Below are 23,289 nucleotides of genomic sequence, written 5' to 3' on the forward strand. Positions count from 1 at the left end.
TTTATAGTTCCCCTGGCCTGATGCTTTTAAGTAGTTTTGTTTTACTGGAGGAGGACTTTCTTCAGGTACCTATAGAAGATGAAACACTTGTCGTTCACAGGCTTAGTGTTAAGTCAATCACATTTCAGAAATACACCTGGCCTTTGGCTTTTGGTTTCTAATGGATTCCTTTTGTAAATTGACAAAATTCCTTTGTCATTTTAAAATCGTTTAAAGTCTTCATTTTCCTCTCTTCCTTGTGAGAAACTCTCCTGAGCACTTTTGCCTTAGTGAATCTTTGAGAAATGTTTTTAAAATTGGAGAAGTGGTAAAGCTCACAAGGGCGCTTACAGATAAAAAGTACGGAAGCAAAATATGATGCTAACAGGTAATAAGAGAAGAAACTGGATTTTACTGTCTAAGCAAGGACGTTATACTGTTTACATGTAATTTTTATGACTTTTAAATTCTTTCAGAAAATTGTAATACTATCCAAAGTGGCAACATAAAACAATTTTTAAAAAGTAGCTTCTCCTGTACACTCTTTTCAAACTAAGTGCTATCGAGCCTCACAATTGAGATCTTTAAGGATAATTTTTTTTTTTTTTGTATTTTGTATTGTGCCCAGATACCATTTCATGCAATTCAAATACAAATTCCTATGAATTGAAGACCTCGATTTATAGGGAAGTATTTCATCTTAGTTCTAGTTGGTATTTCTCATATCTTGTCTTCTCGGAGCTCTTTTCATCAGACTGTTGGTCCCAGGAATGGATGGGGAGAGGGAGGTTCGGTTTCGTTTCGTTTCCTTGCTCCAGGCAACGCCGCTCGGGTGTTTCTCCAGCCAGGGCCGCGTGGACAGCGGCTCAGCCGCGGGGCGGGTGCGGCCCGTGGCGTCGCGCGGGGGCGTGGCTTAACCACGGGGCGGGGCCTGTCCACGGAGCCGGGGCGGGGCCTTCCGCGGAGCGCGACCCGCGGGCGAGTCTCAGGTTGGCAGCTGGCAGTGCAGCCCTCGGCGACGGCGCCGGTGCCGGTGGCCAGAGCCGAGTGCTCGCAGGCTCCGTGCGGCTCCAGCCGTTGTCCTGGCTCGCACCGCGCCATCTCGCTCCCGCCGGAGAGGGAGACCCGGCGGCGCTCTGCCCGAGAACACCGCGGTCTGTCTCGGGGCACCTTAGGAGAAGGTGAAGCCGGGGTCTCAGAGCGGCCGGACTCCCGCCCGCCGCCGGATCGCACCGCCGAGGCTTTTCCAGCGTCTGCAGCGCGGGGCGCGCGGGGAGAGTGGGGTCCGCGGCGCGGGAAGGAGTGACTGGGACACCGAGGATGGGCGCGCAGACCTGGCGCGTGGGCTCTCGCTGTCTCCTCCTGCTGGCTCTCGTGGGGTCTATCCGAAGCGAGGGCGTGCAGAGCTGCGAAGAAGTTCGGAAACTTTTCCAGGGGCGCCTGGTGGGACCTGTCAAGGGGCTGCCGGATTCGCCGCGGGCAGGTAAGGCGCGGACCGTGGGAGAGGGCTAGGCGCCTGGGCGCGGGCTGGGGCGTCCGGAGCGCGGACCCTGCACTGCTCAAGCTTTCGGAATGGCCTTTCGTGGGAGAAGTTGACCTTTCAGGTCCTCCGACCGCACAAGGTGCCTCCCGGAGAAGGGCGGTGTGGCCATCCCGAGTGCAGCGCAGCTCCGGGAGCTCCAGGACTCTGCCTGCTGCTGAGCTGAGCACCGGGCGTTCGCTTCTCGCCCGGCTCCCTTAGTCTCACTGATGGGTTGCAAGAGGCCAGCAGAGCTGACAGCGGGGGACAGCGCTGCCTGACCGCGATTCTGTTACTAGTGGGAACTTCCCCAGTGCCCCGCCGGGGGGCCTCGGTTTGCTGCTTTCTCCTACAGTGGATGGAGTTGGGTTGGTCGCTCCAAGTTTGATAGTAAAAACACAAACCTGAATTATCCTCCTTTGCTGGAGAATGGGGTACTGACCAGGGCGGCCGGTGTCCTTTGTTAGGAGAACTCGGACCTTGTGCACTCACCCTGGTGTAACTCCGTGCCCCGCTCTTTACGCCCGGGCATCAAGTCCCTCCTTGCAGGAACCAACTCAGTGTGCCTCTCGGAACTATTGCGTAGTTGCAACGCCTGAACGATGTGCTGGCAACAGGCGATCAAACAGAGTGCACCGGGGAGCCACTTAACACGGGTGAGATCTACCAGACAGAGATCGAAGGGGAAGGAATACAGTGAGTGTGGCCAGTGTGGATTCTGCTTCTTGCGTGCGCCTGCACCTTTACCAGCTATTCGGCGCCCCCTCCGTGCTTCTGCGGGCGGATTTCCAGTAACGTTCGGTCTGGAAGAATAGATCCTAGTTGTTAAACGCAACGGCAGGTGTCTGGAGTTAAGATCTTACTGGAGCAGTGCACCTAATTACGAGGCTAATTGCCAAATGCTGTGAGCTTATTGGCTGTAGAGTGAACTTGTGGAGGATGCTTGGGTCTAAATCTGTTCTCCTCTGCCTGTGTAGGGTGAGGAGACTTGCTGCTAGCACTGGGGGAGCCGTAGCTCTTCCGCTTGATTTCTTTTCTGGTTATCAACTCCGTTCTAGAGTCATCCCACAAGGAAAATCTGAGCATTTGGGCACAGCGAATCCATTTTAGTTTACATGACTAGTTTTTTAAACAAACACACAAATATATATTTGGATACCTGTTCCGTACTAGGCACTTTTACTAGTTGAAACAGCATAGATGCTCTCAGCTTAGGGCAGTTCTGTCTTCAAAGGATACCACCACCCCTTGTAAACCGGTCGTTTTATTTCAGTGCGTTTGTTTCATTAAAAAAACAAAAACAAAACAAAACCTCATTTGCCAGTAGCTAAAGCAGCTTAAGTGACTGTGTTAGGGCGGTGGGAGTCGGGGCGTGGCATTGAGCTGTGAAATCCTCAGCTGAATAATTAGATTTTGCCCCCCCCATCCCATAATTTTGGCTGATATGTTCCCAAAGTGGACAGTTTAGGACTTAATTTCCCCACCCCTCTCATATCTCGGTGTTTCCCGTACTTGCTAAATATAATACAGTGATTCGAAGGTATTGCAATTCTAGAATCCTGTGTGTGTTTCGTCTCTTTAGAAGAACTTTGCAGAGTATCAATCACTGGCATAACATTTTACTGAAACTGAAGCTGGGCCCTACAGTAGAGAAGGAAAGCATACTTCTTTGGGTTTGCTACGCATGGCACAAAAAAGAGCCAGGATGGCAGGCATCTTCTTTTCTAAGACATTCTGGTTTGTTTCCCCATTGCTAGTACTTTTCTTTATCTGTGACTTAAGGCGATGGAGGGCTCACAGAAGCACCTATTGAGGGGGCCATGCAGGGCTGAACTCTTAGGGACGTCAGTGGTGCTGCTGAAAAGAAGTGCTGAATTCCTTTGACATTCGCAGTAAGAAAAAGTCACATGAAAGTATTATTCTGAATCAGAATCACCCAATAACAAGCACTCACACCTGAATTTGATATAATTCTGAATTTTTTGTTTCTCTATTATTGATTACTTTTTATTTGAATAATTATATTAAACTGTTTCTTTAAACATCGATGTCTCTTATCTTTCCACTAAATTTTTTTTCATTTCCCCATTTGAGTGAATCACACATACCACATGGCTCATAAGTGCTTTTCTTTATTTTTGTATTTATATATGATCTATAACATTTAATTTGATTAAGTATAGTAGTTGAACCTTATTTTCTAAAATTACCCTCAATCTCAAGATAAAACATAGTTAATATCTACATAGTCATTCTCACATAAGAATAGAAATACTAATATTTTTGTTAGCAAGTACATGTATTTAGCACATAGACTTTCATTGACTAAAGCTAGTTCATTTAAACTTGATATTTGTTTTCCTTGAAGGTTATTATTTATTTATTTATTTTTAGTGCTTTCTTGCATTTCTTGTCTACAAGTGGTTAATTCCTGAGATGCCTGGCCAAAATGCCATTTAAAAAGTATAAGCAGGTAGAATAACTTCTTACAGTTCCATCCTATATTTGTGACTTTTAAATCTTCTGAAAACTATGTTACCCAATTTGAAATTACTAAAGGGGTGAGAACAGCCATTTAAGCTGTTTCTCAGATTCCACTCACCTTTGTTCTCTACCCTGCTCCAATTCTTTTAAGCCTATTGAGCTCCTAAGGATGTTTGGATGAGAAATGTAAAAAAGGAGAGAAGGTGTAAATGTGATTAGAATTACAGATTTCCCTGTGTTCTGATTTCATTTCCTAAGTAGTAGTCAAGGTGCCCTTTGCTCTTGTTTGTTTTGTTCAGAAAAGAACTGTTAGTGAAAGTGTCTTTATTTTTATTTTATTTATTGGGGAGGAGGGATTATGTTTTTCCATTGAAATTCTCTTCACACAAGCATTATTTTCCTTTTTTAAAGAAGATAATTCAGAAAGGAGAAGCTTATAAAAATCCAAGGCTAACTTCAGATAATTTATATACCAACTAGTTTTTAAAATGTGAGAGTAGCTTGTGCAAGGTGACTTTTTCTTGGTAGCTTTGCCTGTAAATGGGATAGTAAAAATAAACTTGGTATGGCAATATTAAATTTTAATATTATCAGACACTTTAAATTGTGCTCTATAGTTTGTATTTTTTAACTACTTTCATCATAATCCAATCTTATATTGTCTTTGAGGTCAGTATTGTTGCATACTCATGCCCAAGATAAACAATCTACCTGGTGATCTTAGAGTTTGGAATTACAGACATCTGGATTCAAAACTAGGCCCTGGCACCTGTATCTCTGTGACTGAGGTGCATCAGTTAGTCTTTTTGAACCTCTGTTTTCTCACCTGTAAAATGGGAATATTGGTTTTTAAAGGCTTGTTACATAGATGGAATGAAATAATATATGTATATAAAATAGCACGAATCCAGGCACATAGTACTCAAAAATGTGTTGCTGTTATTACAGTTTTTTATTTAATGTCCTGATTGTAACTGGACTTGAGCTTTAAGGGTGAAATTTTAGTTTTGGATGTCTATAAATCAGAACTTTTTAAAAAAAATAAGAACTAGTTTTTTAAAAGTCACACATGAAAAAAAAAGTCACATGATTGTTTCTAAAATTGGGAAATATGTCTCTATCTGAAATGATTCTTATTAGGTTATGGTGAAAATTTTGTTTCTTTTCACGAACTAATGGAAACTCAAAGAAACCTATCTGAGATGGTAGTTATTGGATTATGGTGAATGTTTTGTTTCTTTTTGTGAACTAATGAAAACTATAAGAAAGAAAGCTATCTGAAATGGTAATGGTATTTGTTAGGTTATGGGGAGTATTCTGTTTCTTTCTGTGGACTAAGGGGAACTCTAAGAAAGGAAACAGGCTGCACTGTTCCACTGCTCACTGTAACACCCAGAGCCACCTGTGTTTATATTCAGAGAGGCGGAGGAGTGTGGGTCAGGTGGCTTAGGTCATCATACAATTAGATGGCTGGTGGCCACAGTCACTCATTGACAGTAATCTCAAACTGGGACTCTTGTTTTTTTTTGTGAACTAACACCCTCTTTTGCTGCTTGGGCAGCATGGTTATGGTGATACAAAGCCATAAAAGGGACCCACAGGCTTGACAGCAAGGCAGATTATTAATATCAGGATTGCCCTGTACTGAAACTTACCAGCCAAGAACCGCAAGAAACAAGATGGGAGTCAAACAAACTAGGTTTTACTTGCTGCAGCAAGGGAGATCATGCAGCTCAGGAACTGTGGGTGCCTTGGTAAGAGGCAGTTGAGAGGGACCTTTTACAGGATCTGGTCTTGTGCTGGGTGATTACAAGGGTTTAAGGAAGCAGGGCAATTCAGGAATTGGGTGTCTTCATAAATTACCTAGGTGTTAGGAAGATTAAGATGACGGGGGTGGATGGGTAAAATAGATAGCTAGTGGGAACCTCCTGTATGGCCCAGGAAACTCAGCTCGGTGCTCTGTGATGACCTAAAGGGGTGAGATAGGGGAGTGGGAAGGAGGTTCAGGAGGGAGGGAATATATGTATACATACAGCTGATTCACTTCATTGTACAGCAAAAACCAACACAACATTGTAAACAACTAAACCCCAATTTAAACAGAAAGATGAGAATAGTTGTCTTTAATGAAGAAGCAGTAGTCACGCTTGTTGGTCGGGAAGAGGGGATGTTCAGTCGTTTTGTGGTTGTAGAGTCTCCTTGTGGCCATCCTGCTGTGTCAGAGGTCTCAGGTGGCTTTGTCCCATCATTGCTGTTTTATTCTGAGCAGGTTGTCTCTGTTGAGTTGTAAACATCAAGGCTTAGTTCCAGTGTCAGGGGAACTTGTCACTTTCTCCTCTGGAAAATCTAGTACGTGCCTTGATGTCTAAGAAAATGATATGTTTCATTTTTTTTTTTTTTAATTTAGGCTTTTAGTGAAGCTTAATAATGGGGAAGCAAGTACAATTTTCTACTTTAGGACCATAGATCATGACTGTCCGTCAGAGCCTGAATTGTACTAATCACATCTTCTCTCATAGTCCATTTACTAGCAAATGTAAATGTTGTGTGCACCCCAGCCCCTCTCCACCCCCCTTTATGCCAAGTATCTAACATTCCATATTTGTCTAATTGGCCTTATGGAGGGGTGCAGTTTAGGGAACTTGAGAATGGCATTTTATAATTATATGCTCCCCCCAACCACGATTCCAGCTTGCTAGGACCTTCTAGAACATGAAATTCGGCTTGTCTGATAAGAACACCTTCTTGGTTTATATAGCATTTCTTTTATTATTAACTAGTGTAAGACCAAGAGGAACATTTCAACAACCAGATGCTACTCCTAAACAGGCATGATTTATAAATCAGTGGCCTCTTGATATAACTGTTCAAGAAACCACAAATCCATTTTGTTAAAACAGAGTCATGAGAGACTTCATTCATATGCTTTGTTGAAATGTATTGCAAACATGAAATCCAGTGTACTCAGTTAACTAACAAGAGCAATTCATTTTAATAGAGAATAGCCATTGTTCATATCTACCTTTCTTTTATAAAAGCCTGCCCTTCAGTTAGAAGAAAAGACAAAAGCAATTGTGCTCTCAATTCTTCTGTTTTTCAGCTTTAGAAATCTCAAATTTCATCAATTATACTGCTAAAATCATCTTTAAATAATTAGTCATTCTTCTGTGAATCACGGAAAATTAACACAGCTTTTGATTAGCCTTATCAGGCTCACATACAGCTACCATGTAAGTTGAATGTATAATGCACCTTTACAGAAAGAAAATGAGATTTTTGTACTTTCATGGTTTTATGAAACAATCTACATTCTTTTGAAAATTTAAAATATTGAAAAGTACAAAGAAAGCAAAAATAATTATATCATCCAGAAATAACCACAAAAACCCTTTGAATTATCTTTTCAACACCCTCATCAATCCTCTGCTTAGCACATACATAATTTTTGAATGAGCATAGGATCACTTTATCTTTCTTTGTAACACACCTTTTCCAATGATAAATATCCTTCCAAACATATATCTTTTAGTGACTAAGATTCTACTGTACACTTAATTGAATTCTCTATTGCTATTGAAAATATAGGTTTCTAGTATTTGCTATCATAAAATCACATGGCTAAAGACATGAAAGGCAAATGTGCCAAACTCCTTCCTTACTCATAGCTTTGCAATCGTATCATCTGCATTTATTCAGCTTTAGTATTTTTCAGTGTCGGCACCATTGACCTGTGGGATTGGATAATTCTTTGTTGTTGGCCATGGAGGGAGGTGCTGTCCTGTGGATTATCAGGTGCTTAGAAACTTCCCTGATCTTTACCTCCTGGATGCCAGTAGCAATGCCTTGCCCTCTCCAGTTCGGATAATCAGAGATGTCTCTAGACATTGCCAAATGACCTAGAAGAAGCAGAATCATCCTGGTTGAGAACCATTGGCATAAATGTCCAACCTATGGATCTGTTACACAAATTCATTATGTAGCTGGTTGGTTTGCAAGCCTCAGGTCTCAGCTTAAGTGTCAGCTCCTAGAGAAGCCTTTCTCTGGTTTTGGGCTTCCCTGGGTCCTCAGTGGTAAAGAGTCCATCTACCAATGCAGGAGATTCAGGAGACTTGGGTTCAATCCCTGGGTCAGGAAGATCCCCTAAAGGAGGAAATGGCAACCCATTCTAGTATTCTTGACTGCAAAATCCCATCGATACTGGAGCCTGGTGGGCTACAGTCCCTGGGGTCGCAAAGAGTCAAACACGACTGAGCATGTGGAACACACGCACGCACTTCTCAGGGTTCACTGAACTCTGTTCCCCTTTGTTTCTTTCCTGGCACTTGTCGTGGTGCCGTATTTCTTTTCTTTTTATTGTTGATCTTTTACCACTGGATTGTGTGCATGATGAGGCTAGAAAATGTCTTCTGAGGCTGGGTGTATGGATATGAAACCCGTGCAGTCGCACAGGGTCCCACACTCAGAAGGGCCCCACGCTTGGTTTAATGCTCTGCTGTTTCCATCTTGGGGTTTGAATAAAGGGTCCCAGGTTTCCTTTTTGTGTTGGGCCCTGCTGATTATGTAGGCAGTCCAGTTGCATACCTTGTTCACTATAGAATATCTGGTGCTCAGAACATGCCTGACACAGAATAGGAGTTGAAATATTTGTCGAATACTTTAGTAAAGCTTCAAGTAAGTAAGTAAGTGAAAGTCACTTAGTCGTGTCTGATTCTTTGTGACCCCATGGAATAGTCTGTAGAATTCTCCAGGTCAGAATACTGGAGTGGGTAGCCTTTCCCTTCTCCAGGGGATCTTCCCAACCCAGGGATTGAACCCAGGTCTTCTGCATTGCAGGTAGATTCTTTACCAGCTGAGCCACCAGGGAAGCCCAAAGCTTCAAGGAGCTTCTTATTTAATCTTTTAAACCTCTCTAATTCTTAAGTTAAACTCTAGAAGTCAGTTCAAAACATTCAAGATTCTATTGATAGAGTGATTTTTTAAAAAAATGTTTTATGGTGTTATATAAATTGGTTAAAAACTGGCCCCTATGTGTTTTACCTCTTCCTAACTTCTTGGGACCAACAGTCCAAAGCCTACCAGTGCCAAATTCAAAATTTTACATATCCAATTGCTTTAAATATAACAAAAGTAAACTGACCTGCCTCTTGAGAAAGCTATATGCAGGTCAGGAAGCAACAGTTAGAACTAGGCATGGAACAACAGACTAGTTCCAAATAGAAAAAGGAGTATGTCAAGGCTGTATATTGTCACCCTGCTTATTTAACTTCTATGCAGAGTAAGTACATCATGAGAAACGCTGGGCTGGAAGAAGCACAAGCTGGAATCAAGATTGCCGGGAGAAATATCAATAACCTCAAAAATGCAGATGACACTGCCCTTATAGCAGAAAGTGAAGAGGAACTAAAAAGCCTGTTGATGAAAGTGAAAGAGGAGAGTGAAAAAGTTGGCTTCAAGCTCAACATTCAGAAAATGAAGATCATGGCATCTGGTCCCATCACTTTATGGGAAATAGATGGGGAACCAGTGGAAACAGTGTCAGACTTTATTTTTCTGGGCTCCAAAATCACTGCAGATGGTGACTGTAGCCATGAAATTAAAAGATGCTTACTCCTTGGAAGAAAAGTTATGACCAACCTAGATAGCATATTCAAAAGCAGAGACATTACTTTGCCAACTAAGGTCCATCTAGTCAAGGCTATGGTTTTTCCAGTAGTCATGTATGGATGTGAGAGTTGGACTGTGAAGAAAGCTGAGGGCCAAAGAATTGATGCTTTTGAACTGTGGTGTTGGAGAAGACTCCTGAGAGTCCATTGGACTGCAAGGAGATCCAACCAGTCCATTCTGAAGGAGCCAGCCCTGAGTGTTTTTTGGAAGGAATGATGCTAAAGCTGAAACTCCAGTACTTTGGCCACCTCATGCGAAGAGTTGACTCATTGGAAAAGACTCTGATGCTGGGAGGGATTGGGGGCAGGAGGAGAAGGGGACAACAGAGGATGAGATGGCTGGATGGGATCACTGACTCGATGAACATGAGTTTGAATGAACTCCGGGAATTGGTGATGGACAGGGAGGCTTGGCATGCTGCGATTTATGGGGTTACAAAGAATTGGACACGGCTGAGCAACTGAACTGAAACATTTTTAGTCCTTTAGAGCCTGCCTGCCTTGTATACTCCACAAAGCTGAACTCATTTGCTAGCCATTCATAAAACAAACTCTGGGGCTGAAAATGATCCCAGGTTGCTGTTGCTCTTCAAAGCTCTTTACTCAGACTTCACATCTTGTGCAAAGCAACATCACCTGTTCACGGGAGTTGTTGCTGTTCAGTCGCTCAGTCATGTCTGACTTTTTGTGACCTCAAGGACTGCAACATGCTGGGCTTCCCTGTTGTTCATTCTTTCCTGGAGTTTGCTCAAACTCATGTCCATTGAGTCAGTGATGCCATCCAACTATCTCATCCTCTGTCACCTGCTTCTCCTCCTGCAGTTTCCATCTCTCTGGGATTTTTCTTGCTTTCTTTCTTCCTCTTCTGTGTAGTAATCCTATACCCCTCTCTTGTTGCATCTCTTCTCATGCAACCTGTTAAAGTGGGACCCAAATAAAGCTCATTGTCGTCTTGAGATCCTTCTTTTCCTTGACCAACCCTAAAATCCTCACTCACCACATACACATTAGTATTTAGTTATTTCCAGTGTAAGGTTGGGACTCGAAGTAGCAATACCAATTTTAAATGTATGTCTTGCCTTCTGCTAGACTACAGGCTACTTGAGAGCAGGAACTGTGATTGATTTTTGTTGTTGTTCTGTGATTAGGCCAAACTTAATAAGTCGATTTTGATTTTTAGAAATAATCTTATATTCCTAGTTACTCAATAGGCTCAATTTATTGTGTTTTATTATTATTTTATGCCTGGTATTAATAGACTGAGAAATATAGAAAGTGAAGTTTTGAAGAATATATTCTAATCTGGGCTTAGTTGTGTTGTTGAATAAATTGTTTACATAGAGTTAATATCTTCTTATGTAACTCTAGCACAAAAAGTGACTTAATGCTTTTGTTTAAATTTAAAGACATTTTTAACTATCTTAGCTAACATTTTGAAATAGAGTAAATGAATTGCCAAACAAATGTCTAGAAGAATTCCTTAAATGCTCTGAAAGGGAAGGAAGATTATTTGACCTTTAAGGGGTTAATTTGCAATTGATGTCGTCATGTAAACAGTGTGACTGATCTCTTAGAACATTAATTGATTTATTACTGGGAGAATGGAGAAAAATAAAAGTGACCAACTATACTTTATATCTGGCTGTGGATTAGCTGATTTGTGTTTTATTTGAATGTATGTTTTACGAAATTGTTTCTTTCCACAAGAAAATTGATAGTAAGGAACTAGAAAATGATTCAGTTTTTCCATCTCCTACCCTTGTTAATTCCACACTGGGAGAAAGTACAGATGACTTGACTATGGAATTATTCCTAAACCAGGAAGATCGTTTACTAAAGGACACTGACTTGAGGTCCAGATTCCATGTGACTAAGTTGAGTGACAAAAGGCTTTCAGAAGAAGCAAGAAAATAACTGCTGTTAAATCACAAAACATGATATATGGTAGAGGTATAACTTGTCTCTAAAGTATTCTAACAATTCTAATTTTAGAACTACCCATCTAGGCTCCAAGACTTTTTAATGATATCTTAGTTTTTTTTTTTTTTCTGTATAAATTGTGGTTGGTTATGTATTTAGGATATTTCTTAGAATTAGTTTTAGGAAATTTTAGTTAAGTACTTCCCTGGTGGCTTAGACGGTAAAGCGTCTTGTCTACAATGCAGGAGACCTGGGTTTGATCCCTGGGTTGGGAAGATCCCCTGGAGAAGGAAATGGCAATCCACTCCAGTACTATTGCTTGGAAAATCCCATGGACAAAGGAGCCTGGTAGGCTACAGTCCATGGGGTCACAAAGAGTCGGACACGACTGAGCGACTTCACCAGAAGGATTACTTAAATCAGTGCTGATGAGATATGCACATTTTGATATGGTCTAGCTATTAACTTAAATATGTTTCAAATATAGTGATATTTAAAAGCTAGTAAACATTTCTTGTTTTATAATTTAAATTGTTTATTGCTCTTTTTAGGGTAATGGTTTTGAATTACCCTGAAAAGGTAATTTTGGGGTAATTACCTGTGCTATGATAACTAGATTTACTTACCTTTTTAATGATTCTATATGGCAATATAATGAAATGATCTTTGGTAGCTATCTTTTTAGAGTTCATAGTCTTTTCTTTTTCCTTGTCTAATAGTTTCAAGGGACTTTAGTTGGCATAAGTCCTTCAGTATAGTATTCATTTTGGGGGAAGCTAAGAACTGAGAAGAGAGTTGGATAAAAAGCATAACTAGAGTGTGACTTCATTGATCAAATGAACATAGAAATTATTTCTGGATGTCCTTATTCATTGCATATATACTGTCAGTGGGAGACTGTCAATATTAAATTACCTGTTCAGATTTATTTGCTTTTTGAACAACTCACTTATTTGGTAAGGTTTAGACCAAGTTACATTTTGTTCGTTTTCTTTTGATCATTGAAGCTGCCTGTGTTTAATGAGCTGAAACTGAAGTAGGTCAATAAAGTGAAGAGATTAATAGTCTGTTCTCCACCAGGCTTGGAGTACATTTTACTCTGGGGGGAAAAGTCATTTGTAAAAAAGATTTTTTGATCAACTTAAAAGGTAAAGGAAATTGAAATAGCATTGACAGAGTCAAAAAGCTGAGGAATCCATGAGTTTGTCAGAGCCATCTTTATTTATCAGGCAAAGACAGCTGGTTCTGGATTTGAGGTTGTTAAATATTTAATATTGAATTTATCTTTGGACATATCTTACAAAGAATACAAGGAAAATGATAGGTATGATGGAACATTGAAAAGTTGGCATGGGATAAATAAAAGGGAAATCAAGACATTTTAACTTACAATTTGTCCCATGTTATGGTCCCATATTTTAGTGAATACTAGTGAATTTAGTTCTGAAATCACTTTATCTTGACTACATCACTTATTAACTATGTGACCTTCAGCAAACAACTCAACTTCTCAAGGACAGTATATAGTCTGTTCCTTTCCCCTTTCATGTTCCCCTCCTGGCTCAGTGGTAAAGAACTCATCTGCTAATGCAGGAGATTCAGGTTCAATCTTTGGGTTGGGAAGATACCCTGAAGAAGGAGGTGGCCACTATTCCAGTATTCTTGCCTGGGAAACTGCATGAACAGAGGAGCCTGGTGGGCTACAGTCCCTGGGGTTGCAAAAGAGTCGGACAGGACTTAGCGACTAAACAACAACAACAACTTTTTAGTAGTTGAGAACCACATGGTGTGGTGTCAAAACTTTGTAAACTATAATATAATCCACAGTATTACCAATGTAATTCTTCAGTTCAGTTTAGTTCAGTCACCAAGTCGTGTCCAACTCTTTGTGACCTCATGAATCGCAGCATGCCAGGCCTCCCTGTCCTTCACCAACTCCTGGAGTTCACCCAAACTCATGTGCATCGAGTCGGTGATGCCATCCAGCCATCTCTCCTCTGTCATCCCCTTCTCCCCCTACCCCCAATCCCTCCTAGCATCAGGGTCTTTTCCAATGAGTCAACTCTTTGCATGAGGTGGCCAAAGTTTTGGAGTTTCAGCCTCAGCATCAGTCCTTCCATTGAAATCCCAGGACTGGTCTCCTTTACGATAGACTGGTTGGATCTCCTTGCAGTCCAAGGGACTCTCAAGGGTCTTCTCCATACACTTAAAAAATTCTTTATATGAGATCAGGGAGCAGGCAAAGTAGAAATTCTTTTTCTTCATGCAAATAAACTGCTGAACTTTCAGATAATTTTCTCCCATCATTCAGTCTCAAAGTATTGATCCTATACTCACAGAAAATAGTCTGTCTTTTCATTCTTTAGTTTAGTTAATAAATTAATTTATTATTTATAGTTTAATTCTGTTAGAATCAAATTTGTTTGTTCATATTATGTAGTTTAAAAACCAAAGACTGATCTTTTGTAAAGTGATGTCACTGAAATTACTTCTATTAAGATCAAGAAGGAGGTGCTTTGCCTGGAAACATGCTGATTAAATGTGGTGAGGGAGAGGCTCTACAGCCTGAGATTGACATGGGGTCATTGCTATTGTTCAGTTGCTAAGTCCTGTCTGACTGTGACCCCATGGACTGCAGCATGCTAGGCTTTCCTGTCCTTCACTATCTCCCAGAGTTTACTCAAACTCATGTCGATTGAGTCAGTGATGCCATCCAACCATCTCATCCTCTGCCACCCCCTTCTCCTCCTGCCCTCGATCTTTAAAGCATCAGGGTCTTTTCTAATGAGTTGGCAGTTTGCATCAGGTAGCCAAAGTATTGGAGCTTCAGCATCAGTCCTTCCAGTGAATATTCAGGGTTGATTTCCTTTAGGATTGATTAGTTTGATCTCCTCGCTGACCATGGGACTCTCAAGAGTCTTCTGCAGCACCACAATTCAGAAGCGTCAGGGGAGTAGGAGTTAGTTCTCTACTGTGTTTTGTCACGTGCTTGCCTGCTGTAGTGCTGCTGGGTGGTCTTTGTGTGTCTCCTGTGTTGGGGATGAGAACGTTTTTCCCATAGAAAAGATACAAAGGTGGAGCATGCTGGAAAGTCTCTGCTTGCTCCTTTAGAGGGACTTTTCACTTTGCTTTGTTCCTGGATGACATCAAAGGCATTCTGGCCTCTGGCAGCCCATGGGAAGCAGTGGCTAGAGAAGACTGGGCAAGTGGATTGTGATGTGTTTCAGGTCTCAGCTGGTGAGGTCCCTGAAGCCTAAGTCCCTTTACCTAAGCACACAGCTCCCTTCAGGTGACCTCACAGCTCTTTGGAGTTGACTAACTTGGGTTTGCCAAAAAGTTTGTTTGGATTGGTAAGCTGCTGCAGAAAGAACTTTTTGGCCACCTCAGTACTTTTTCCTCTCATCCCCTCTGAGGTAGGAAAAACTCCTTCTCTACAGTTATTAGCTAGAGAGTTACAGTATCCCTTAAAGTTTTTCTATACCCTGCCCTTTATAACAAATTTATTAGATAATTCTATTTGAGATACCAATTTGTTTCAAGATCCTTCCTGTGTGACAAAACTTTACATACATTAGATATTTAAACCCACAGCTTTCAAAGATCATTTGATTTGTAATTAAAATGTACGGAAACATAAATCTGATCTAGAGTTGATTTATAAATGCTTTTAGAAGTTCTAATCAATGGTGATCTCTTTATTCATATTCAGGTGTCTCGTGATCCTGTTTCAGTTAATTGTTTCTTACCCTTTCCTTTCCCTCACTCCTTTTATGAAGAACACTAATGCTGGCTAAATCTTTAGGTTTCAGTTGCAAATATAACTAAATAGATAGCACCCCGAAATAAAACAATAGTTTAATCCCCACTAACCCCCATAATTCAACCAACAACCAAATCTCATAGAATCTGTTGCACAAATGTTCCTGTAATTTCTCTACCCACAACTATTGCCACCACCATGCTTTAACATAGTACCTTCTCATGGCTGGATCGTTCAGTCAGCCCACATCTACACTTGGTCCTTGCCAGTTCATTTCCCAATTGATTCTCTATGAAAGTAAACGTTATCTTTATTTCTCATGTTAAATCCTTCAAAGATTTCCCATTGCCTTTCTCTTAAAAAAAAAAAAAAGGCAAAAACAAAAGTGATTCTGTTTTAATGTGTAACTTCTGTGTGATTAAAAAAATAAACATCTCAGTGAAATAAATGGGGGAAAACTCTATGACAATTTATCTGTAATACACAGCAACCAAAAGGTTAGCATACTTAATCACAAATGAGCTGTCACAAATTGGTTACAAGGATACTAATATGAAAAAAGAAGATAAAGGGGAAATTCAAATGATTAAATGACTAATATGTAGACGATTAAGTCATAACAGGAAAAACAATTTCTTAGAAATATTACATTGTCAAAGATTGAAAATACTGATATGTAACTTTCTTGTGATTATATTAGTAGCAAATATAGCACTCTCACCGACAAATACTGAAAAAGGAGATTGATGAAGATCATCTCTACATTCAGGGGGAATTTTGCATATATTACTCAAAATTTGAATTCTGTATACCTTTTGCCTATCAATTCCAATTTATAGGAAAGTGTTCTAACAAAATAATTGGACAAATTAAAACATACATATATGTATAATAAGCTGGTTTATTGTGCTGAAAATCCACAGTTAATTAGTGCCTATTAAATGATAAATTATAAATAATCATGTGAACATTAAACCCAGACAGGTAAAGCTATGTATCTAAAGAAGAACAAATGATTTATGGCCCTATTGATAGAAAAAAGCAAATTTTGCCTTGACTTAAAAAAAAAAATAGAAGGAACCTATTTGCATATCAATTTATGTACAAACATACCTTAAACAATATGCAAAAAATACCATTAACAGTAAATAACATTGGAAGGTAGGGTTAGGATGAGGAAAGTTTAGAAGTAAAAATGTACTTTACAAATTTCTGTGTCCTTTAAATTCTTGAAAGAGATTTTTTTTCAGTGATACAGATTTTTAATTTACCCCATGGTTATTAATATTTCTGAATATATGTGACTCACATTTATGGGAATGTTGAGATGAAGCTTTGCAATTCCACGATCTGAGTATCTCTGTATAATAATGACTTCAGGGTTCCTGGGTTCAGCCAATGACAGCAATGAAACAGGAGGTCCCATTGCTCTCTATCTTAATGATCTTGATTTCTTTGGTATAGCTTCATGATCTGGCTTCTTCTTCTTTAGCTTCGTATGCTGTTTTTTCTCTCCATTTGGAAAGGTTGGCTTTTGATCCTGAGCTACCATAAGTAATGTTGTTCCTCATCAGTTATTTCTGGAAGTACTGAGGTGGTCTAAATTAACTTCAGAGCCAGAAATTGTTTCTGAAGTTATCTCTGAATCAGGGTACTTGGTTATGGCCATGATTTTAAAGGCAAATAGAAATAACACTTCTCTTGGACTGTTGTGACAGTCAGTTGGTTTATTGGTCCAGTTTGTCTTCATTGGCAGTAATTTTCCATATCACTTAAAGGTGATATTTCTAAATGATAGAACCTGAGAACATTCCCTTCTAAATTAATTCAAATGTTCAGATTCAAGTGGCAGAAGCCCAACCAAAGCTATCTGAAATTTAAAAAGGAATGCATTGGAAGTATTAGTATATTGAGGCATCTCAATGGACAGTGAAGACAAAGGAAGAGCAAAGATTCACATGAGCTAAAGAAATGAAAATTGAGATGAGAGTGTTTACAAATGTCTTACTCTTTGAGGTTACAGGCTTTTTTCCTGTTGTAAAGCAGCCATGTTCATATAGTAGAAAATATGGCTGCCATATAGCTTCTCCCAAAGGAGAGAAACTGCCCAGCTCTTTTTGGTATCTCCCTTTTATTGGTTGTGAGTCGAAAGAAGCAAGAGTCAAGTGCATTGAGCATCCTGTGACTATCACAAAGGGTGAGAGTTTATGAGTTCTAAAAAGGTTAGTCTGAGACTTAGGAGGACCAGTGAGTTTGCTTTTGGTCAAGGTATTTGGGGGGCCTGTACACATTTTGCCAGCTGAGTCATACATTGCCATTAGTGCATTCGACCAAACCAGAAAATTGAGAGTGGTAAGCACAGTGAAAGCATAAAACTGGGAAAACTGTGCAGACTTGTTGAAGTGCCTGACCAGTAAAATGGGTTACTGGGTCACTGTGAGCTTCCCAGGTGGCTCAGTGGTAAAGAATCCCCCTGCCAGTGCAGAGGATGCAAGAGAAGAGGGTTTGATCCTTGGGTTGGGAGGATCCCTTGGACAAGGAAATGGCAACCCACTCCAGTATTCTTGCTGGGGAAATTCCATTGACAGAGGAGCCTAGTGAGCTACAGTCCATGGGGGCAGCAAAAGAGTTAGACATGACTAAGCTACTAAAAATTTAAAAAAAAAAAAAAAAAAAGAAGTTCAAGAGGAGTTCTCCAGGTAGAGGTAATCTTTTCCAAAAAGGCTTTAACCACAGAAGAGGTAGTAACCTGTCTGCAAGTATTAGTGTGAGAACTGTTCAGTCCAGTGATAGAACATACGGACCATGACTGAAACATGTTTTTATCCGTTGGTTGGAAGGAGTTGTATGGAACCCATTTGTCAGACCTCAGATGGTCCACTAGCTTGTTTAAAATGCCTGGGAGCAGTGCTAACAGGCTTCCTGGGTTGTACTTGAGACAAGTGGTACAAATAAAGTAGGCACTTTTTGTGGCCTTATTAATGTTTTCTCACCAAAATTAATTCATGAAAGCTATCATTTTATCAGTAGAGCAATGGTTTAATGTATGTATTAAATGAGAGTGAACTTTAGAGTCTTTGGTAAGATTGGGTTGTTATTTCATCCAAACCAGAGCTTTCACTTTTAATCAAACCAAAAATTGTTGAATTTTCAATCTTGTTTTTTATTTCCACCTGTGGACAATTGTTGGGCTCCTCTAGTCAGTTTTTCTAATTATAATTTAGGGAACTATCATGTTGGACCATGACAAAGATTTGGCTGCCAGTGGTCCCTTTGAGGGCATCATTCCTTGAGGAAATATCAACAAGTTGATTTCCCTTAGGTTTCTGAGAGTCAGGTAAAAATAAGGCATCTAATAATTTCTAATAGGGCCCAATCTGGAGAAATGTTTCCCCAAGCCAATTAGGAAGCAGTATTGGGAGGAGCCTCCATAGCTCCTCAGAGCCCATCGCTGAAAATTGGGAGGATGTTGGAGAGCTGGTTAGAGAGATGAAGGTGCCTAAAGTGCTTACATTTTTAACAGGCTCTTTTCCAATGTCCTGGATTTTTGCATATAATAGGAGAAACTGGAAAGGTTTTGGTTCTGTTTAAGAACCTTCATTTACTGGAGTTGAAGTTTAAGAATTTTGGTGGTCTTCCTTTGAGGTGACTCATTTAGATTGTGAGAGAGCTGGTTCACCAAATTAACTTGATCTGAAATGGACATAGTTTCCCATTCCATCCTGGTCCTGTTCACTACAGTGGAAAGTTCTTGGTTTGGCCCATTAATAGAGTTAAAAGCTACCTGGGTGAAATCAACATATGAAGGAAAACCAGAATTTTTTTTTAAAAACAATCTTTAAGTCAATCATAATGTTAATGCACAGGTTCGTCATATCTCTGTGTGCAGACTGACTTTTGCTGTAGTCCAGTAGTGTTTGGAAAAGTCCAAGGAATTTCTCTCTGAGGTTGCCTTCTGATTGCTTGAGTCTGATAATGTAATAAGTTAGGGGACTGATCTCCTGGTTGTAATTCTAGAGACCTTTCAGGATTTTGCTAATTGGTGTTTTTCATGCAATGCTGGTCCTGGTCTTCATGAACAAACATATGAGCTAGCTAATATAACCAGGTTGATAAACTTGAATGACTGCATTAAATGTCTCAGTAAATCTCTGAAGATCATTGGTCACTTTGGGAAGACCAACTATGGCTTGCAGTTCAGCTTTTCTTCTTAAAGAGATAAGAGAGAGGGTCAGGGCCTGAGAACTCCCTTTTCTGGCATCCTGACCCTGTTTAATTGGCTTCTATTTGTTGTTTTCACAAATAACATGCTAGCTTGTTAACTTGCAAATAGGAAAAACTACCAGACCCTTCACACAGCCAAGCAACTTCACCTGGCATATGGCATACATAGACCTGGTATTTCATTTCAGCCACACCTCAATGCTTTATTCCCCGCAATGGACCATATCTTTTCATCCATCTTGCCTTTTGTCACCTCTCTGTGGAATATCATTCCCCCTGCTTCTCTGCCTCCAATCTTAACTAACCAATCAGAGTTCAAATTTGTTTCGCTACTCATCAGTGTTGTAGACTTAGACAAATTCAAGTATGATAAGCTCACTTTTTCATTTATTAAAATGGGAATATTTTCCTTTTTAAAAACTTTTTCTTTTGTTTGGGGATATAGCTGGTTAACAATGTTGTGCCAGTTTCAGGTGAACAGTACAGGGACTCAGTCATACACATACATGTATCCATTCTCCCCCAGACTCGCCTCCTCCAGGCTGCCACATACATCGAGCACAATTTCATGTGCTATACAGTAGGCCCTTCTAGGTTATTCATTTTAAGTATAGCAGTGTGTACATGTCTATCCCAAACTCCATAACTATCTCTTTTTTCTGTCCTTTCCCCACCCCCCTGCAACCATAATTTCATTCTCTAAGTCTGTGAGTGTCTTTCTTAAATGGGAATATTTTCCACCTTGTATTTTTTTTTTTTTTGTAAGGATACTATAAGGCATCTATTAAAAATTATTCAAGATAAAGCTCCAAATCTCCTCTGACCCTCCTGTCTTATCTCTCCAAGAAGAGAAAATCATTTTTTCCTCTGTGCTCCCATAGAACCTGGTACGTACTTCTTTCATAGCACTTTGTCACATTAATTAAATTTTTTGCAAATGTGTCTCCCCCTGGATTGAGCCCTGTGGGGATAAAACTGCATTTCTCCTTCTTGGTATCCTTAATAACTATCACAGCATCTTGTACAGAACAGGTGTTTAATCAATATTTAATGAATTCATTTGATTTATTAATCAAAATAAGGAACAGGAAATTACTCTACAATTTAGCACAGGTGGAAGGAAGGCTTAGCATCTCTTGAATAGTCCCCTAAGAAGGGGGGTTAAGAGCCCATTTACACTGTAGGGTTGCCCACTCACACTCACTACTCAGAAGCTTATACATTGATCAGCCTTGAAGATACCATTTTAAGAATGATGGTTAACTGACCTCAAAAGAAATAGCCAGCAAAACCCAACCTATGTTCTATTGCATATTAGTTCTATCAGCTGATTCATTAGTGTTCTTAGAAAGTTTCATTAGCTTGGGAGCAACATTGCATCTTGAACATGTTTCTTCAAGAGTCCCCAAACATGTCAGGATATTAAAGCTCTGGGAATTACTACACTTGCTGCTGCTGCTGCTAAGTCGCTTCAGTCGTGTCCGACTCTGTGCGACCCCATAGACGGCAGCCCACCAGGCTCCGCCGTCCCTGGGATTCTCCAGACAAGAACACTGGAGTGGGTTACCATTTCCTTCTCTAATGCATGAAAGTGAAAAGTGAAACTGAAGTTGCTCAGTCGTGTCCGACTCTTAGCAACCCCATGAACTGCAGCCTACCAGGCTCCTCTGCCCATGGGATTTTCCAGGCAAGAGTACTGGAATGGGTTGCCATTGCCTTCTCCTTACTACACTTGAAAGAATCTATTTATTTGATTTTTAAGAAAAAAATGTATTTGCATAGCGGAAGGAGAGTTTTTTTTCTCACTCTCACTTTTTGCTAGATGGTCAATGCCGAAATCAGATTGATTATATTCTTTGCAGCCAAAGATGGAGAAGCACTATATAGTCAGCAAAAACCAGACTGGGAGCTGATTGTGGCTCAGATCATGAACTCATTTTGGCCAAATTCAGACTTACACTGAAGAAATTAGGGAAAACCACTAGATTATTCAGATATGACCTAAATCAAATCCCTTACAATTATACAGTGGAAGTGACAAATAGATTCAAGGGACTAGATCTGATAGAGTGCCTGAAGAGCTATGGATGGAGGTTCCTGACATTGTACAGGAGGCAGAGATCAAGACCATCCCAAGAAAAAGAAGTGCAAGAAGGCAAAATGGTTGTCTGAAGAGGCCTTACAAATAGCTGTGGAAAGAAAAGAAGCGAAAGGCAAAGGAGAAAAGGAAAGATATATCCTTTTGAATGCAGAGTTCCAAAGAATAGCAAGGAGAGATAAGAAACCCTTCCTCAGTGATCAATGCAAAGAAATAGAGGAAAACAGTAGAACGGGAAAAACTTGAGATTTCTTCAAGAAAATTAGAGATACCAAGGGAACATTTCATGCAAAGAGGTGCTCGATAAAGGACAGAAATGGTATGGACCTACAGAGGCAGAAGATATAAAGAAGAGGTAGCAAGAATACACAGTAGAAACATACGAAAAAGATCTTCATGACCCAGATAATCACGATGGTTTGATCACTCACCTAGAGCCAGACATCCTGAAATGGGAAGTCAAGTGGGCCTTAGGAAGCGTCACTATGAACAAAGCTAGTGGAGGTGATGGAATTCCAGTTGAGCTGTTTCAAATCCTGAAAGATGATGCTGTGAAAGTGCTGCACTCAGTATGCCAGCAAATTTGGAAAACTCAGCAGTGGCCACAGGACTGGAAAAGGTCAGTTTTTATTCCAATCCCAAAGAAAGGCAGTGCCAAAGAATGCTCAAACTATAACACAATTGCACTCATGTCATACACTAGCAAACTAATGCTCAAAATTCTCCAAGCCAGGCTTCAACAGTATGTGAACCGTGAACGTCCAGATGTTCAAGCTGGATTTAGAAAAGGCAGAGGAACCAGAGATCAAATTGCCAACATCAGTTGGATTATTGAAAAAGCAAGAAAGTTCCAGAAAAACTTCTATTTCTACTTTATTGACTATAGCAAAGCCCTTGAGTGTGTGGATTACAACAAATTGTGGAAAATTCTGAAAGAGATGGGAATACCAGACCACCTGACCTGCCTCCTGAGAAATCTGTATGCAGGTCAAGAAGCAACAGTTAAAACTGGACATGAAACAACAGACTGGTTCCAGATTGGGAAAGGAGTACGTCAAGGCTGTATATTGTCACCCTGCTTATTTAACTTATATGCAGAACACATCTTGAGAAATGCTGAGCTGGTTGAAACATGAGCTGGAATCAAGATTGCCAGGAGAAATATCAATCACCTCAGATATGCAGATGACACCACCCTTATGGCAGAAAGTGAAGAAGAACTAAAGAGCCTTTGATGAAAGTGAAAGAGGAGAGTGAAAAAGTTGGCTTAAGGCTCAACATTCAGAAAACTAAGATCATGGCATCTGGTCCCATCATTTCATGGCAAATAGGTGGGGAAACAATGGAAATAGTGGCAGACTTTATTTTTTTTTTTGGCTCCAAAATCACAGCCGATGGTGACTGCAGTCATAAAATTAAGACACACTTGCTCCTTGGAAAAAAACTTACGGCCAACCTAGACAGCATATTAAAAAGCAGAGACATTACTTTGCCAACAAACGTCTGTCTAGTCAAGGCTATGGTTTTTCCAGTAGTCATGTATGGATGTGAGAGTTGGATTATAAAGAGAGCTGAGTGCCAAAGAATTGATGCTTTTGAACTGTGGTGTTGGTGAAGACTCTTGAGAGTCCCTTGGACTGCA

The 23,289-nt window shown here is 40.3% G+C and overlaps 1 protein-coding gene across 1 annotated transcript in view; it reads left to right on the forward strand.

Moving 5' to 3' along the window:
* Positions 1-1,299: 1,299 nt before the first annotated feature.
* The window catches only part of GPC5 (glypican 5), a gene marked incomplete at its 3' end in the record, with an annotated part of 839,344 nt that continues 817,354 nt past the window's right edge, over positions 1,300-23,289 (forward strand). The window contains exon 1 of the mRNA XM_052650326.1: positions 1,300-1,462. Coding sequence (XP_052506286.1) covers positions 1,300-1,462 — 163 coding nt within the window. The remainder of the gene's footprint in view (positions 1,463-23,289) is intronic.

Source organism: Budorcas taxicolor, chromosome 12, assembly GCF_023091745.1.
Source record: "Budorcas taxicolor isolate Tak-1 chromosome 12, Takin1.1, whole genome shotgun sequence".
NCBI lineage: Eukaryota > Metazoa > Chordata > Mammalia > Artiodactyla > Bovidae > Budorcas > Budorcas taxicolor.